A 17,039-nucleotide genomic window follows, 5' to 3' on the forward strand; every position below is an offset into this window, starting at 1 on the left:
ATGTGTACCTCGCTAGTGACGTCATGTCACCAAGGTGTTCACCCCACCCCGTCCAAGGCGCCCTAGAACGTGACGTCACCTCTGCCTGGGTCGCTGCCGTTTTCTGCAGTACACAAACACACACACAGTGTGTACACACACAGTGTGTACACACACACAGTGTGTACACACACACAGTGTGTACACACACACAGTGTGTACACACACACAGTGTGTACGTACACACACAGTGTGTACACACACACAGTGTGTACACACACACACACAGTGTGTACACACACACACACAGTGTGTACACACACACACACAGTGTGTACACACACACACACAGTGTGTACACACACCCAAGTGGTCTCTGTTCAAGGGAGGGAGCAATGGAAAATGAATCTAAATCAACTTAAACTTCAACCCCTATCTGTGACGTCACCACTCACCATAACCTCATCGGCAGGGGGATGTGTACCTCGCTAGTGACGTCATGTCACCAAGGTGTTCACCCCACCCCGTCCAAGGCGCCCTAGAACGTGACGTCACCTCTGCCTGGGTAAGGTCACGCCCAGTCACTGGCGGCTCATTAACATAATCTATTCACGTACGGAAGCGCTCATTGTGGGAGGGGAGTGTTATCGTTCCCCACAAGTGACGTCATGTCACCTCTTGCTGTCGCGTGACATCACGAGATAACAGGAAGCTGCTGCTACGCCCGTGCACTGAAATTCGAGGTGAGAAATTCTCATCGCGGTTGTTGTGGTTTTTGTGGTTGTTGTGGTGGTGGTTGTTGTTTACCGAGGTAGAGCCTCGCTCTCTCTCTCATAGGGATGTCAATTGAGTAGCAGCGAGCATGGAAGCGATGGCCAGGTTGGAACTTTACAGCGCGGGGCCTACCCTGATCGCGGGGCCTAGCCCGATCGCGAGGCCTGGCCTGATCGCGTTTAAGTTTAATTTGTCTTCATGCGGCTCGCCACTTTGTCACTTTGTTTTAGTTGTAAATATTCACGCGGTTTTTATTTCTTTTTTTTTTACACCAGGCCAACCCCGCTTGAGCTGCTGTGCCGCTTTTGTTTTCAGAAGCGACCTGCCCACAACACAACACAAGGTGAGGCTCCTCAACAGCGTGGCGGTGTTCACTCTGGACGCGTGACGGTGTTCACTCTGGACGCGTGGCGGTGTTCATTCTACTTGACTTGGTGGAGTGAGGAAGCATGAATTCTGTGCAGGTGAAGGTGGCCAGGCGTTGGTCTTGACACACCACCACCTTTTGAACCGTGCCAGTGTGTGACAGTGGTGGAGCCAGTGGGGATGGGGTAGGCACGTGCCCCCCAACGATCCGATCGAAATCCCTAATTTCGATAGGATCATTGGGGCTTATTAGTGACTAGCTTCACTACCCGGCTTCGCCCGGGACTTGGATTCTTGTCTTGGATACATTTCATATCCCTTATATTTCACTGAAAAACCCTTTAAAATGTTGATGCTTGCAAGAAAGAAAAAAGACGAATCAAATCAAGTTACCTAAATCGGATGTTTTCACTCAAGGAAATTTAACCTTAATCCACTACTACGCAAGGTCGATTTTGGCCACTCGGGAAGGGAATGACGTGGCGAGCTGAAAATAGTCGCGTTCACTTAGAAATTCCAAACAGCATAAGCTGTGAACATTTCACGACGCCAGAGCTCAGCGTTGTGGAGGTTTTGCTGCTTCACACAAACAAACAGATGTAATGTTCTGCTTCATATTTAAGATAGCAGTTCTACCCGTTCTTCGCACGGAGGATATGTATTGAAACTCCGAGAAACCAATGGCTTCATTTGACCAGGAGCGAAGCGCCACCTAAAATCTCCCGGCACGCTGTTAACAGCTCTAAGCATTGCAGAGCGCTTAACACAGGTGTGTTGCGGGTTGACGCCACAAATTTCATGGTCATACAAAATACAAAAGTCTATTTTTATATTTCGATTTAAAGCTTTCGTGACTGCAATGATTCATCTTCTTTGGTTCTTTCTTTCATCTTCTTTGGTTCTTTCGGTAAAGTCACGTGCACGGTATGGAACCTACCCACATGACAAATTTCAAGTGTGTAGCATGTTGGGAAGTATGCTAAACATTTCGACCAGACACACACAAGTATACACACATTTCCCTTTTATATATAGGCTAGCTTTACTACCCGGCTTTGCCCGCGACTTTGATTCTTGTCTTGGATTAAAACACGGTCTTCGCGGAGTGTTGGGTGGGGGGGTGTGCGTGACGTCAGCAGGCACACTGCGTAACGCTGCCGCATAGGGTGACATCTCAGATATGACGGCTATTTTAATACTTTGTGCATTGTGTCCAGTCTGGAAGCTACCCACATGCCAAATTTCCAGTTTGTGTTGCATGTTGGCAAGTATGGTGAACATTTCAAACAGACACATTCACAAATTTCCCTTTCATAGTTATAGATGAATCAGCATTGTGCAACCCCCACTGCCACCGCGTGACATATTATTACGTGCCAGGGACTCTATGAGAGGACAACAGTCCGTGTTCATAATTGGCAATAAGTAACGGCAAAGCTGTTACAAGCGACTCTTAGAATTGTGCGCAGTTGCGTATACAGTACACGACTTCCCTGAAGGCAAACACCTTCAGCGATCGCGATGCGTCGAATAAAAAGCATAGGACAAGTCCTTACTTACAACTCCTGACTAACAACTCCTTACTTACAACTCCTTACGAACAACTCTTTACTTACTAACAACTCCTTACTAACAACTCCTTATTTAGTAACAACTCCTGACTAACAACTCCTTACTTACTAACAACTCATTACTAACAACTCCTTACTAACAACTCCTTACTTACTAACAACTATCATTTTTCATTGCTGAAAGGGGTTGCCTCCCCTACCTGAACATCCTGGCTCCACCTCTGAGTGTGTGAAAGGGTCAAGTTTGTATTTGCAGTAAAGTCTGAACTCTATTGAGCATGGAGGTTATATCAAAACAGTAGTTTGTTTTTGTTTTCCTCTGCAACTCTTTGTAAGAATGTAGTCAGGAAGTTATCACAGCACACGTGCAGCTGAAGTCGGAACTGTTCATCCCAGCATTCAAGGACATCTGTGCCTGGCTTTCACACCTCTACGTTGTGATTGAACATTAATTTATGCATTTCTGCATAACACAAATAGTATTATTTTCAACACCCTTTGCTACGTCAGCTGAATTTAGCTTTCATAAATATTCCTTTTGAAGCCAGACAGCCGAAATTGTGTGCTCGGAGTTTTGGGTTAACATTTATTTTGAAGATACGAGGGCTTCCAGGCACGTTTATGACCATTTGTGTGCCATAACAGCCCGTGTGATTAATTTGGGACACGTTTTCACTATATCATGAATATATGAATAAGTATAGAGAGTGTAAGTCACGTGTGACTGTATAATGCATTCCTCTGTGCATCGATACTGACGTGTAGATGGTGTGGATTCTTCTTTTTTTCTGTCTGCAGCTGTCGCTTCCTCTGCAGAATTGTTCTGATGGAGCAAAGGCACTCGGCGCAGCTCGGTGCAAAAAGGCAACAATGCGACCGGTGTGCATACAGCACGGATAGTACTGCACATTTGACACGGCACCAGAGAACCAACACCGGAGAGAAACCCTTCAAGTGCAGTGTGTGTGGGAAGGCGTTTTCAGATTCATATCCTCTTGTAGCACTCCAGAGAACACACACGGGAGATAAACCCTTCAAGTGCAGTGTGTGTGGGAAGGCGTTTGCACATTCACCAAGTCTTCATGTACACCAGAGAACACACACGGGAGAGAAACCCTTCAAGTGCAGTGTGTGTGGGAAGGCGTTTACACGTTCACCAAATCTTCATGTACACCAGAGAACACACACGGGAGAGAAACCCTTCAAGTGCAGTGTGTGTGGGAAGGCGTTTTCACATTCACCACATCTTAATGTACACCAGAGAACACACACGGGAGAGAGACCCTTCAAGTGCAGTGTGTGTGGGAAGGCGTTTGCACATTCACCAAATCTTCATGTACACCAGAGAACACACACGAGAGAGACACCCTTCAAGTGCAGTGTGTGTGGGAAGGCGTTTGCACAGTCACCAAATCTTCATGTACACCAGAGAACACACACGGGAGAGAAACCCTTCAAGTGCAGTGTGTGTGGGAAGGCGTTTTCACAGTCACCAAGTCTTCATGCACACCAGAGAACACACACGGGAGAGAAACCCTTCAAGTGCAGTGTGTGTGGGAAGGCATTTGCACGTTCACAACATCTTCATGTACACCAGAGAACACACATGAGAGAGAAACCCTTCAAGTGCAGTGTGTGTGGGAAGGCGTTTTCACATTCACCTAGTCTTCATCTACACCAGAGAGCACACACGGGAGAGAAACCCTTCAAGTGCAGTGTGTGTGGGAAGGCGTTTTCACAGTCACCAAGTCTTCATGTACACCAGAGAACACACACGGGAGAGAAACCCTTCAAGTGCAGTGTGTGTGGGAAGGCATTTGCACGTTCACAAACTCTTCATGTACACCAGAGAACACACACGGGAGAGAAACCTTTCAAGTGCAGTGTGTGTGGGAAGGCGTTTGCACATTCACCACGTCTTCATGGACACCAGAGAACTCACACGGGAGATAAACCCTTCAAGTGCAGTGTGTGTGGGAAGGCGTTTGCACGTTCACAAACTCTTCATGTACACCAGAGAACACACACGGGAGAGAAACCCTTCCAGTGCAGTGTGTGTGGGAAGGCGTTTTCACAGTCAACAAATCTTCAAGTACACCAGAGAACACACAAGCATCAGAAGATCCACAAGGAGGGGAATCTGAAATCAGCTTGTGAAAGTCAAAGTGCCGCAATGAGCCCATCCCTCATGAATCAAGAACCGGTAGAAAATCCCAGCTTGGACACTTTTAAAGGTATCGAGGTGAAATATGAAGAGGTGAAGGTGAAATGTGAAGAAGTGATGGTGAAGAGCGAAGAAGTGAGGGTAAAATGTGAAGATGAAGATTCAACTCCAAAATCGGACCTTCACATCGATGGAGGCAACGTGAAGCAGGAGGAGAATTCTGACTGTGAGGCAGAGCGAGGCAACTCCCAGCAGTTTGTGGAAGTGGAGGTGTGGGTGGACTTCCTCCGAGACAATACAAAGTCAAATGGAGACGCAGTAGATATGTAAGCTTGAGACGATGTCACTCCAATAGATGCACCTTTGTCACAAGCCTTTAATGACAAGAATGTGAAGTTGAACACTCAATTCCTAGGTTCAACCTGCAGGGTTAGAGCGGCCAGTCTTTGTGGACCTGTGGGTTGCGTAGATCTCTAACCATGAGCGAGAGCCAATAAACTCCCAAGCTTTCACAAGGTTCAAATAATTCCATTTATATGGTGTTTGCTTAATCACCTCTGGCAATTCGGAGTTTTGTGTGGTATTTCGGCTCAAACACTCGAAGAGCACCCCCAAGTAGCAGCTGCCCCGGTGTGGTACAAGGTGGTGGCCCTGCACCGGCCTGCATGTAGACAAGAGCCTGTCAGTAGGGGGTGATGGTTGATATGGCATCTCAGTTGTGGAGTTTGTAGGTAATATTTAGAATTTGATAAATTTTGACCCAGACGCCAGCATGCAATGGCCTACTCGTTTTTGAATGGCGCAATAGTATGTTGTACATTGTTAAGCGTTTTTTTTTAAATAGCTTCTTGTTAGTACGATGTAACCTGATGCAGTATATTTCACTGCAGTATTTCAATTTTGTTAATATGCCTGTCAATAATTTAGAATTAATACTTGTCTGATTGTGTGCGTACATGTAACATTGTCTATAAGGGTCAAACATTGAATAAGTGATGTTAGGACAAAGTGTGTGTTTTGGAAGTAACCTGTACACACAACTCAGGAGAGACTCATTGTTCTTGTGATACAGGTCAAAGGATATTTTTTGTGTTTTCAGGAAGCATCTCCCTCTGGAGCAACTCATTGTCTTTGAAATAGGGAGCACACTCGGATCATTAATCAGTTACAAGGCATACCACTCAAAAGTTACACGTAGAGGAGATACATTCTCTACAACACGAATGATAATTTAGTATTACGTGTTGACGTAGATTTTGTCGAACTAGGACATGAAATGGTCCTTGCTGATTAACGTCTGGATGTTCACAACCAAGGGCTTGAAGCAAACCTGACTGCCTGCGGTGCCCCTCACAACCATTTAGGGCCTTGGGCCAGGAAAGTCACGGAAGAAATTGCACACGAAGGACGTCTCCACGCAAGCACCTGAAGCTCCGTTTTGAAGTTTGAAAATGAAACAACTTTGAATTGTGTTATGTTTTGAATTGGATAATTGCATTTCTTCATTAAAAGCTTCTTCATTGAAAACCATATTTCGTCTTCTTGGTTCTTTCGGTAAAGTCACGTAGGATGGAAACAAAGTAATAAAACAAAATAACATTCTCACGACGTTTCGGCCACAACACAAGTAGCCTTCATCAGGTGAAGAAACAGGTCTGTCCAGAGGACAGCGCTTGAGTGAACGCTGCCAAGCAAAGACCGCGTCTTTATTAAAGGTGTGTGGGCGGAGTTAATTAGCATGTTACCCAGCCCCCACCTCCTCAGGAGCGGAGGAGGGTGGCGGCTGGGCACAGGAAAACACCAAAGCAGAGCAACCAAGGTGCGTTGCTCTGTCCTGTGCTGCACCATAACCATGTTATAAACTAGACTAATATACAATGCAATATTATACCTTCCAATTTTTAAGCTACATGGCATAATATCAGAAAAATTCCACCTTTGAATTATGCAATGCGTTACTTTACGCTATATTTCACTATATTTCATGTGAAGTGTCTCTAGTCGTTAAGTGGATGGCCTTGCCGGGGGTTCGGTTCGATGCGGACTTTCACCTGGTTGGGATCGCGGGATCGAGACGAGGCGACACAGAGCTGCTGGCCGTGCGAGAAGACCACCGTCTGCAGATCGATTCCAACGTGATCGAACGTCTGTCCCTGCGTCTCCGTCGTTCATGCAGGGGGCGCGTAGAGGTCTGCAGCGCCCCCTGCATGAAAACGACGGAACGTACAGCGTGAGTCACGTGAAGTTGTGCGTAAGCGCCATAACAAGGCGCTGTCAGCTGACCTGCCACCACGTTCACGGGTCAGCAGGGGGCAGCCGAGAGAGAGCGAGGTGTGTAGGGGTCGACCAAAGTAAACCCCTGCCCCCCCCCCCCCGTGACCGGAGACTCACACCCCTGACCCCCCACCCGTCCCTAAGGCCCCTTAAGATAAGACCTTCCAGAAGCTTCTGGGAGGGGGGGGGGAGGTCAGGAGTGGAGGGATGACCCCGACCTGTGGATAAAAGGCCGGCCCTCTGGACGGGCCGAGGCAGTGTTCACCAACTCAAGCCTGAAGACATCCAAAGACCTGAAGACTGGACCAGCACCCGGGAACCCTCAACCGAGGCTCTTGTTAGAGCCGGGTTGTAGCGGACCAGAGGTGGCTCGGACACGCTGGGACCCTCCCCGAGCTCTAGCCAGAGCCGGGTTGTAGCGGACCAGAGGTGAGCTCCCGTACCCGGGCTGGGACGGGTCGTCCAGTCTTCCCTTAACGCCGGGCTAAGGGATCCCGTGGGTAGCAGAGCCCAGAGTGTGCAGGCTGCAATAGAAGGGAGGCTGTCGCTCCCGGAGGCTATCAGGTGGAAGGGGCCATACCCCTGTCGTGTTACGGTATTGTGTAGAGCCGAGTTTGAAAGAGTTGTTATAATAAACGCGTTGCCTCAACCAGACGTCTCCGTGTGATTAGTTAAGGACACAACACTTGCATAAAAAAGAATAGCCAGTGGGTTTTCAAAGTACCTTCGTCTTACAAAAATCAATTTCGCGTGAGCCCACCGCATTAAAACGATGCTCAGCTGAGCAGGGCGAGCCACATTGGGGGGGGGGGTCACCTTATCTTTGTCACGTGCCGTAGCTCACGTGACTTCTACCGCGACAATGTCTGGATGTTTTCGCCTGAGGACGACCTCTGGTGTTGCGATCGAAACGTCGCGATTGATTTTTTTCGTTTATTTCTACCTGCGTAAATTTACCGAAAGAACCAAAGGATATGAAAGACGTCTTGTCTGCTGAGCTTGTTCATATCCGTGTACATCGATGTCCCACATTGCTTACACGGACACACCACACACAATGAAATAAATAGAAACTAGAACGACTTAATTCCGGGGATGGGCAAAGATTGAGGAATCTCTTTCAATGGAGCGAGTTAAGTTTGTGCTCGATTCAACATCTCTCTGTCCGTCTGTGTCTCTGTTCCCCTCTGTGTCTCTCTCTCGCTGACTGTGTCTCTGTGGTCTCTGTATCTTTCATTCTGTCTTCCTCTTGTCTGTGTCTGTCCACCTCTCTCTCTTGTCAGTCTGTGTGTGTGTCTCTATCAGCGTCTTTCCAACTGTATTCAACTACCGACAGTAGCAACATGCGCCCGTTCAACTTTCATGGGCCCACGACTGCACGCGACTCAAACTTGCTCTGTGCAGAACCTGCACAGGAGGAGCAGCTGGTATTTGTGGAGCTGTTGGCTGGGTACCATCTGTCGGCGGGAGCGAGAGACGATGAAGCTCCCAAGCATTTCACTACGTTACCAACATCATATTTGCACTCGTAAGTTGCATGCCTAATTGTGTGTTTCGTATCGAATCTCATCTCAACCAATCGAAGGACGCCTCTCCCTAAGTGGCAGCTGCCCCTGTGTGGCACAAGGTGGCCCTGCACCGGCCTGCACGTGGACATGAGTCTGTCGGTAGGGGGCGATCATTGACGCGCCATCTCCGTTGTTTAGTTTCTGGATAATGTTTGGAATTGCCACAATTTTGACCGTGACACCGACATGCAATGACCTGTGCGTCGTGAATGACACAACGCTATGTTTTTACATCTGCCGTGAAGCAGACTGCGCATATTGTGGTGCATGTTACTGGGGTAGCCAGGTGTGCTTGTCTGATTTGAACCTTGAACCTCTGCAATAAATAGAGAATGCACTACCATATTCTTGGTTCTTTCGGTAAATTCACGTAGATAGAAAATAAAAAAATTGGAAAATAATAAATTCATGAAAAGATGCCATTTGTCGACTGACTGAGATGACTGTGCCCACCACAGTGTACACACACACAGTGTACACACACACAGTGTACACACACACTGTACACACACACACAGTGTACACACACAGTGTACACACACACACCGTGTACACACACACAGTGTACACACACACAGTATGTACGTACACACACAGTATGTACGTACACACACACAGTTTGTACGTACACACACACAGTATACAAACACACACAGTGTACAAACACACAGTGTACAAACACACACACAGTGTACACACACACAGTGTACACACACACAGTGTACACACACACAGTGTACATACACACACTGTACAAACACAGTGTACACACACACACAGTGTACACACACTGTACACACAGTGTACACACACACAGTATGTACGTACACACACAGTATGTACGTGCACACACACAGTTTGTACGTACACACACACAGTATACAAACACACACAGTGTTCAAACACACACAGTGTACAAACACACAGTGTACACACACACACACTGTACAAACACAGTGTACACACAGTGTATCCACACACACCGTGTACACACACACAATGTACACACACAGTGTACACACACACACATTGTACACAAACACAGTGTACACACACAGTGTACACAAACACACACAGTGTACACACACACACAGTGTACACAAACCCAAGGGGTCTCTGTTCAAGGGAGGGAGCAATGGAAAATGAATGTAAATCAACTTAAACTCCAACACCTCTCTGTGACGTCACCACTCAGCATTACCTTATTAGCGTGAAACGACAGGGGGAGGTGTACCTCTCTAGTGACGTCATGTCACCAAAGTGTTCACCCCACCCCGACCAAGGCGCCCTTGAACGTGACGTCACCTCTGCCTGGGTCGCCGTTTACTGTTCAAGTAGAATCCATATATGGGCATGGCCACGCACAGTGACTGGCGGTTCATTAACATAATCTATTCACGTACGGAGGCGCTCATTGTGGGAGGGAAGTGTTATCGTCCCCACAAGTGACGTCATGTCACCTCTTGCTGCCGCGTGACATCACGAGATAACAGGAAGCTGCTGCTCCGCCAGTGCACTGAAATCCGAGGTGAGAAATTCTCATCGCGGTTGTGGTAGTGGTTGTTATGGTGGTGGTGGTGGTTGTTGTTTACCGAGGTAGAGCCTCGCTCTCTCTCGTAGGGATGTCAATTGATTAGCAGCGAGCATGGAAGCGATGTCCAGGTTGCAACTTTACAGCGCGGGGCCTAGCCACGCAGGGCCTTGCGTCCTGCCCTCGCCTGATCGCGTTTGCTTCAATTATCTCACTTAAGTTAAATTTGTCTTCAGGCGGCTCGCCACTTTGTCACTTTGTTTTACTTTTAAATATTCACGCGGTTTTTTTTTCATTTTTTTTTACACCAGGCCAAGCCCACTTGAGCTGCTGTACCGCTTTTTGTTTTCAGAAGCGACTTGCCCAAAACACAACACAAGGTGAGGCTCCTCAACAGCGTGGCGGTGTTCACTCTGGACGCGTGGCGGTGTTCACTCTAGACACGTGGCGGTGTTCACTCTGGACGCGTGGCGGTGTTCACTCTGGACGCGTGGCGGTGTTCACTCTGGACGCGTAGCGGTGTTCACTCTAGACACGTGGCGGTGTTCACTTTTGACGCGTGGTGGTGTTCACTCTGGACGCGTGGCGGTGTTCACTTTAGACGCGTGGCGGTGTTCACTCTGGTCGCGTGGCGGTGTTCACTCTGGACGCGTAGCGGTGTTCACTCTAGACACGTGGCGGTGTTCACTCTGGACGCGTGGCGGTGTTCACTTTAGACGCGTGGCGGTGTTCACTCTGGTCGCGTGGCGGTGTTCACTCTGGACGCGTGGCGGTGTTCACTCTAGACGTGTGGCGGTGTTCACTCTAGACGCGTGGCGGTGTTCACTCTAGACGTGTGGCGGTGTTCACTCTAGACGCGTGGCGGTGTTCACTCTAGACGCGTGGCGGTGTTCACTCTGGACGCGTGGCGGTGTTCACTCTAGACGCGTGGCGGTGTTCACTCTGGACGCGTGGCGGTGTTCACTCTGGACGCGTGGCGGTGTTCACTCTGGACGCGTGGCGGTGTTCACTCTGGACGCGTGGCGGTGTTCACTCTAGACGCGTGGCGGTGTTCACTCTGGACGCGTGGCGGTGTTCACTCTAGACACATGGCGGTGTTCACTCTGGACGCGTGGCGGTGTTCACTCTGGACGCGTGGCGGTGTTCACTCTAGACGCATGGCGGTGTTCACTCTAGACACATGGCGGTGTTCACTCTGGACGCGTGGCGGTGTTCACTTTAGACGCGTGGCGGTGTTCACTCTGGACGCGTGGCGGTGTTCACTCTAGACGCGTGGCGGTGTTCACTCTAGACGCGTGGCGGTGTTCACTCTAGACACATGGCGGTGTTCACTCTGGACGCGTGGCGGTGTTCACTCTAGACGTGTGGCGGTGTTCACTCTAGACACATGGCGGTGTTCACTCTGGACGCGTGGCGGTGTTCACTCTAGACGCGTGGCGGTGTTCACTCTAGACGTGTGGCGGTGTTCACTCTAGACGCGTGGCGGTGTTCACTCTGGACGCGTGGCGGTGTTCACTCTAGACGCGTGGCGGTGTTCACTCTGGACGCGTGGCGGTGTTCACTCTGGATGCGTGGTGGTGTTCACTCTAGACACGTGGCGGTGTTCACTCTGGATGCGTGGTGGTGTTCACTCTAGACACGTGGCGGTGTTCACTCTACTTGGTGGAGTGAGGAAGCATGAATTCTGAGCAGGTGAAGGTGGCCAGGCGTTGCTCTGGACACACCACCACCTGTGAACCGTGCCAGTGCGTGACAGTGGTGGAGCCAGTGGGGGTGGGGTAGGCACGTGCCCCCCAACGATCCGATCGAAATCCATAATTTCAATAGGATCATTGGGATTTATTAGTAACTAGCTTCACTACCCGGCTTCATCCGGGACTTGGATTCTTGTCTTGGATAAATTTCATATTCCCTTATATTTCACTGAAAAACCCTTAAAAATGTTGATGCTTTCAAGAAAGCAAAAAGCCGAAACAAATCAAGTTACCTAACTGGGATGTTTTCACTCGAGGAAATTTAACCTTAATCCACTTATACGCAAGGTCGATTTTTGCCACTAGGGAAGGGAATGACGTGGCGAGCTGAAAATAGTCACGTTCACTTAGAAATTGCAGACGGCATAAGCTGTGAAAATTTCACGACGCCAGAGCTCAGCGTTGGAGAGGTTTTGCTGCTTCACACAAACAAACAAATGTAATGTTCTGATTCATATTTAAGATAGCAGTTCTACCCGTTCTTCGCACGGAGGATATGTATTGAAACTCCGAGAAACCAATGGCTTCATCGGCCAGGAGCGAAGCGCCACCTAAAATCTCCCGGCACGCTGTTAACAGCTCTAAGCATTGCAGAGCGCTTAACTCAGGTGTGTTGCGGGTTGACGCCACAAACTTCATGGTCATACAAAATACAAAAGTATATTTTTATACTTTTTTCATTGTGCACAGTATGGAACCTACCCACATGACAAATTTCAAGTGTGTAGCCTGTTTGGGAATTATGCTAAACATTTCGACCAGACACACCCGTATCCACACATTTCCCTTTTATATGTAGACTAGCTTTACTACCCGGCTTTGCCCGGGACTTTGATTCTTGTCTTGGATTAAAACACGGTCTTCGCGGAGTGTTGGTGGGGGGGTATGCGTGACGTCAGCAGGCACACTGCGTAACGCTGCCGCATAGGGTGACATCTCAGATATGACGGCTATTGTAATACTTTGTGCATTGTGTCCAGTCTGGAAGCTACTCACGTGCCAAATTTCCAGTTTGTGTTGCATGTCGGCAAGTATACTGAACATTTCAAACAGACACAAATTCACAAATTTCCCTTTTATAATTATAGATGAATCAGCATTGTGCGACCTCCACTGCCACCGTGTGGCATATTACGTGCCAGGGACTCTATGAGAGGACAACAGTCCGTGTTCATATTTGGCAATAAGTAAGGGCAAAGCAGTTACAAGCGACTCACAGAATTGTGCGCAGTTGCGTATACAGTACACGACTTCCCTGAAGGCAAACACCTTCAGCGAGCGCGATGCCTTTCACACGCGTCGAATAAAAAGCATAGGACAAGTCCTTACTTAGTAACTCCTGACTAACAACTCCTTATTTACTAACAACTATTGACGAACAGCTCCTTACTTACTAACAACTCCTCACTAACTACTCGTTACTTTCTAACAACTCCTTACTAACAACTCCTTAATTACTAACAACTCCTTACTTACTAACAACTCCTTACTAACAACTCCTTACTTATTAACAACTATCGTTTTTCATTGCTGAAAGGGGTTGCCCCCCCCCCCTACCTGAAAATCCTGTGAAAGGGTCAAGTTTTATTTTCAGTAAAGTCTATTAACTCTATTGAGCACGGAGGTTATATCAAAAGAGTATTTTATTTCTGTTTTCCTCTGTAACTCTTTGTAAGAATGTAGTCGGGAAGTTATCACAGCACACGTGCAGCTAAAGTCGGAACTGTTCATCCCAGCATTCAAAGACATCTGTGCCCTACTTTCACACCTCTAAGTTGCGATTTATGCATTTATGCATACCACAAATAGTATTATTTTCAACACCCTTTGCTATGTCAGCTGAATTTAGCTTTCATGAATATTCCTTTTGAAGCCAGACAGCCGAAATTGTGTGCTCGGAGTTTTGGGTTAACATTCATTTTGAAGATACGAGGGCTTCCAGGCACATTTATGACCATGTGCCCCCTCCTTGTGTGCCATAACAGCCCGTGTGATGAATTTGGGACACGTCTTCACTATATCATGAATATATGAATAAGTATAGACGTGTAAGTCACGTGTGACTGTATAAATGCATTCCTCTGTGCATCGATACTGACGTGTGGATATTCTTTTTTTATGTCTGCAGCTGTCGCTTCCTCTGCAGAATTGTTCTGATGGAGCAAAGGCACTCGGCGCAGCTCGGTGCATACAGCCCGGATCGTCCTGCACATTTGACACGGCACCAGAGAACACACACGGGAGAGAAACCCTTCAAGTGCAGTGTGTGTGGGAAGGCGTTTTCACGGTCACCACATCTTCAAGTACACCAGAGAACACACACGGGAGAGAAACCCTTCAAGTGCAGTGTGTGTGGGAAGGCGTTTGCACAGTCACCAAGTCTTCATGTACACCAGAGAACACACACGGGAGAGAAACCCTTCAAGTGCAGTGTGTGTGGGAAGGCGTTTGCACAGTCACCACAACTTCATGTACATGAGAGAACACACACGGGAGAGAAACCCTTCAAGTGCAGTGTGTGTGGGAAGGCGTTTTCAGATTCATCTCCTCTTGTAGCACACCAGAGAACACACACAGGAGAGAAACCCTTCAAGTGCAGTGTGTGTGGGAAGGCGTTTTCACGTTCACCAAATCTTCATGTACACCAGAGAACACACACAGGAGAGAAACCCTTCAAGTGCAGTGTGTGTGGGAAGGCGTTTTCACGTTCATCAAATCTTCATGTACACCAGAGAACACACACGGGAGAGAAACCCTTCAAGTGCAGTGTGTGTGGGAAAGCGTTTGCACAGTCACCAAATCTTCATGTACACCAGAGGACACACAAGGATCAGAAGATCCACAAGGAGTGGAGTCTGCAATCAGCTTGTGAAAGTCAAAGTGCCGCAATGAGCCCATCCCTCATGAAACAAGAACCGGAAGAAAATCCCAGCTTGGACACTTTTAAAGGCATCGAGGTGAAATATGAAGAGGTGAAGGTGAAATGTGAAGAAGTGATGGTGAAGAGCGAAGAAGTGAAGGTAAAATGTGAAGATGAAGATTCAACTCCAAAATCGGACCTTCACATCGATGGAGGCAACGTGAAGCAGGAGGAGACTTCTGACTGTGAGGCAGAGCGAGGCAACTCCCAGCAGTTTGTGGAAGTGGAGGTGTGGGTGGACTTCCTCCGAGACAATACAAAGTCAAATGGAGACCCGGTAGATGTGTAAGCTTGAGAAGATATCGCTCCAATAGATGCACCTTTGTCACAGGCCTTTAATGACAAGAATGTGAAGTTGAACACTCAATTCCTAGGTTCAACCTGCAGGGTCAGAGCGGCCAGTCTTTGTGGACCTGTGGGTTGCGTAAATCTCTAACCATGAGCGAGAGCCAATAAGCTCCCAAGCATTCGCAAGGTTCTAATAATTCCATTTATATGGTGCTTGCTTAATCGCCTCTGGCAATTCGGAGTTTTGTGTGGTATCTCGGCTCAAACACTCGAAGAGCACCCCCAAGTAGCAGCTTCCCCTGTGTGGTACAAGGTGTTGGCCCTGCACCGGCCTGCATCTGGAGAAGAGCTTGTCAGTAGGGGCCGATGGTTGATGTGGCATCTCAGTTGTGGAGTTTGTAGGTAATGTTTAGAACTTGATCAATTTTGACCCAGACGCCAGCATGCAATGGCCTACCCGTTTTTGAATGGCATAATGGTATGTTGTACATACACTGTTAAGCGTATTTTTTTAAAAATAGCTTCTTGTTAGTACGATGTAACCTGATGCAGTATATTTCACTGCAGTAATTCAATTTTGTTAATATGCCTGTCAATAATTTAGAATGAATACTCGTCCGATTGTGTGCGTACTTGTAACATTGTCTATAAGGGTCAAACATTGAATAAGTGATGTTAGGACAAAGTGTGTTTTGGAAGTAACCTGTACAGATAACTCAGGTGAGACTCATTGTTCTTGTGATACAGGTCAAAGGGTATTTTTGTTTTTTCAGGAAGCATCTTCGTCTGGAGCAACTCATTGTCTTTGAAATAGGGAGCACACTCGGATCATTCATCAGTTACAAGGCATACCACTCAAAAGTTACACGTAGAGGAGATACATTCTCTACAACACGAATTATAATTTTGTATTACGTGTTGACGTAAATTTTGTCGAACTAGGACATGAAATGGTCCTTGCTGATTAACGTCTGGATGTTCACAACCAAGGGCTGGAAGCAAACCTGACTGCCTGCGGTGCCCCTCGCAACCATTTACGGCCTTGGGCCAGGAAAGTCACGGAAAAAATTGCACACGAACGATGCCTCCACGCAAGCTCCCGATGCTCCGTTTTGAAGTTTGAAAATGAAAGAACTTTGAATTGTGTTATGTTTTCAATTAGATAATTGTATTTCTTCATTAAAAGCTTCTTAATTGTAATCGATATTTCGGTTGAATTTTCTCTCGTCAAGTAGATGGCCTTGCCAGGGGTTCCGTTCGATGCGGACTTTAACCTGGTTGGGATCGCGGGATCGAGACGAGGCTGAGATTGTTCATATCCGTGTGCATCGATGTCCCACATTGCTTACACGGACACACCACACACAATGAAATAAATACAAACTAGGACGACTTAATTTCGGGGATGGGCAAATATTGAGGAATCTCTTTCAATGGAGCGAGTTAAGTGTGTGTTGGATTCCACATCTCTGTCCGTCTGTGTCTCTGTTCCACTCTGTGTCTCTCTCTCTCGCTGACTGTGTCTCTGTCGTCTCTATCTTTATTTACGTCTTCCTCTTGTCTCTGTATGTCCACCTCTCTCTTGTCAGTCTCTGTGTGTGTCTCTATCAGCGTCTTTCCAACTGTATTCAACTACCGACAGTAGCAACATGCGCCCGTTCAACTTTCACGGGCCCACGACTGCACGCGACTCAAACTTGCTCCGAGTCTCTGTGTGTATCTGGAACTTCTTTCGCACCGTACGTAGCCAACCATTCTAATCTGTGGGTCTCCCTGTGTGCGAGTCTCTGTGTGTACATTGAACTTCTTTCGCACCGTACGTAGCAGAACCTGCACAGGAGGAGCGGCTG

General features: G+C 47.7%; 1 protein-coding gene across 1 annotated transcript; it reads left to right on the forward strand.

Moving 5' to 3' along the window:
• Nucleotides 1-614: 614 nt before the first annotated feature.
• Nucleotides 615-16,389, forward strand: LOC142907027 (uncharacterized). The gene is made up of 4 exons (XM_076055957.1): nt 615-722; nt 1,029-1,096; nt 3,489-4,802; nt 14,212-16,389. The coding sequence occupies exons 3-4, from the start codon at nt 3,517-3,519 to the stop codon at nt 15,188-15,190; spliced, it is 2,265 nt and encodes a 754-aa protein (XP_075912072.1). The 5' UTR covers nt 615-722; nt 1,029-1,096; nt 3,489-3,516; the 3' UTR covers nt 15,191-16,389.
• Nucleotides 16,390-17,039: the final 650 nt, after the last annotated feature.

The sequence above is a fragment of the Petromyzon marinus genome, chromosome 73 (assembly GCF_048934315.1).
Source record: "Petromyzon marinus isolate PM22_M1 ecotype Great Lakes invasive population chromosome 73, UKy_Petmar_22M1.pri1.0, whole genome shotgun sequence".
Taxonomy (NCBI): domain Eukaryota; kingdom Metazoa; phylum Chordata; class Hyperoartia; order Petromyzontiformes; family Petromyzontidae; genus Petromyzon; species Petromyzon marinus.

What these genes read in the sequence shown, in the direction of transcription:
- LOC142907027 (XM_076055957.1), top strand. Translation starts at nt 3,517, where the DNA reads ATGGAGCAAAGGCACTCGGCGCAGCTCGGTGCAAAAAGGCAACAATGC. An exon ending in GTACACCAGAGAACACACAA is followed by an intron (nt 4,803 to 14,211) that starts GCATCAGAAGAT and finishes ACGGCACCAGAG; the next exon opens with AACACACACGGGAGAGAAAC.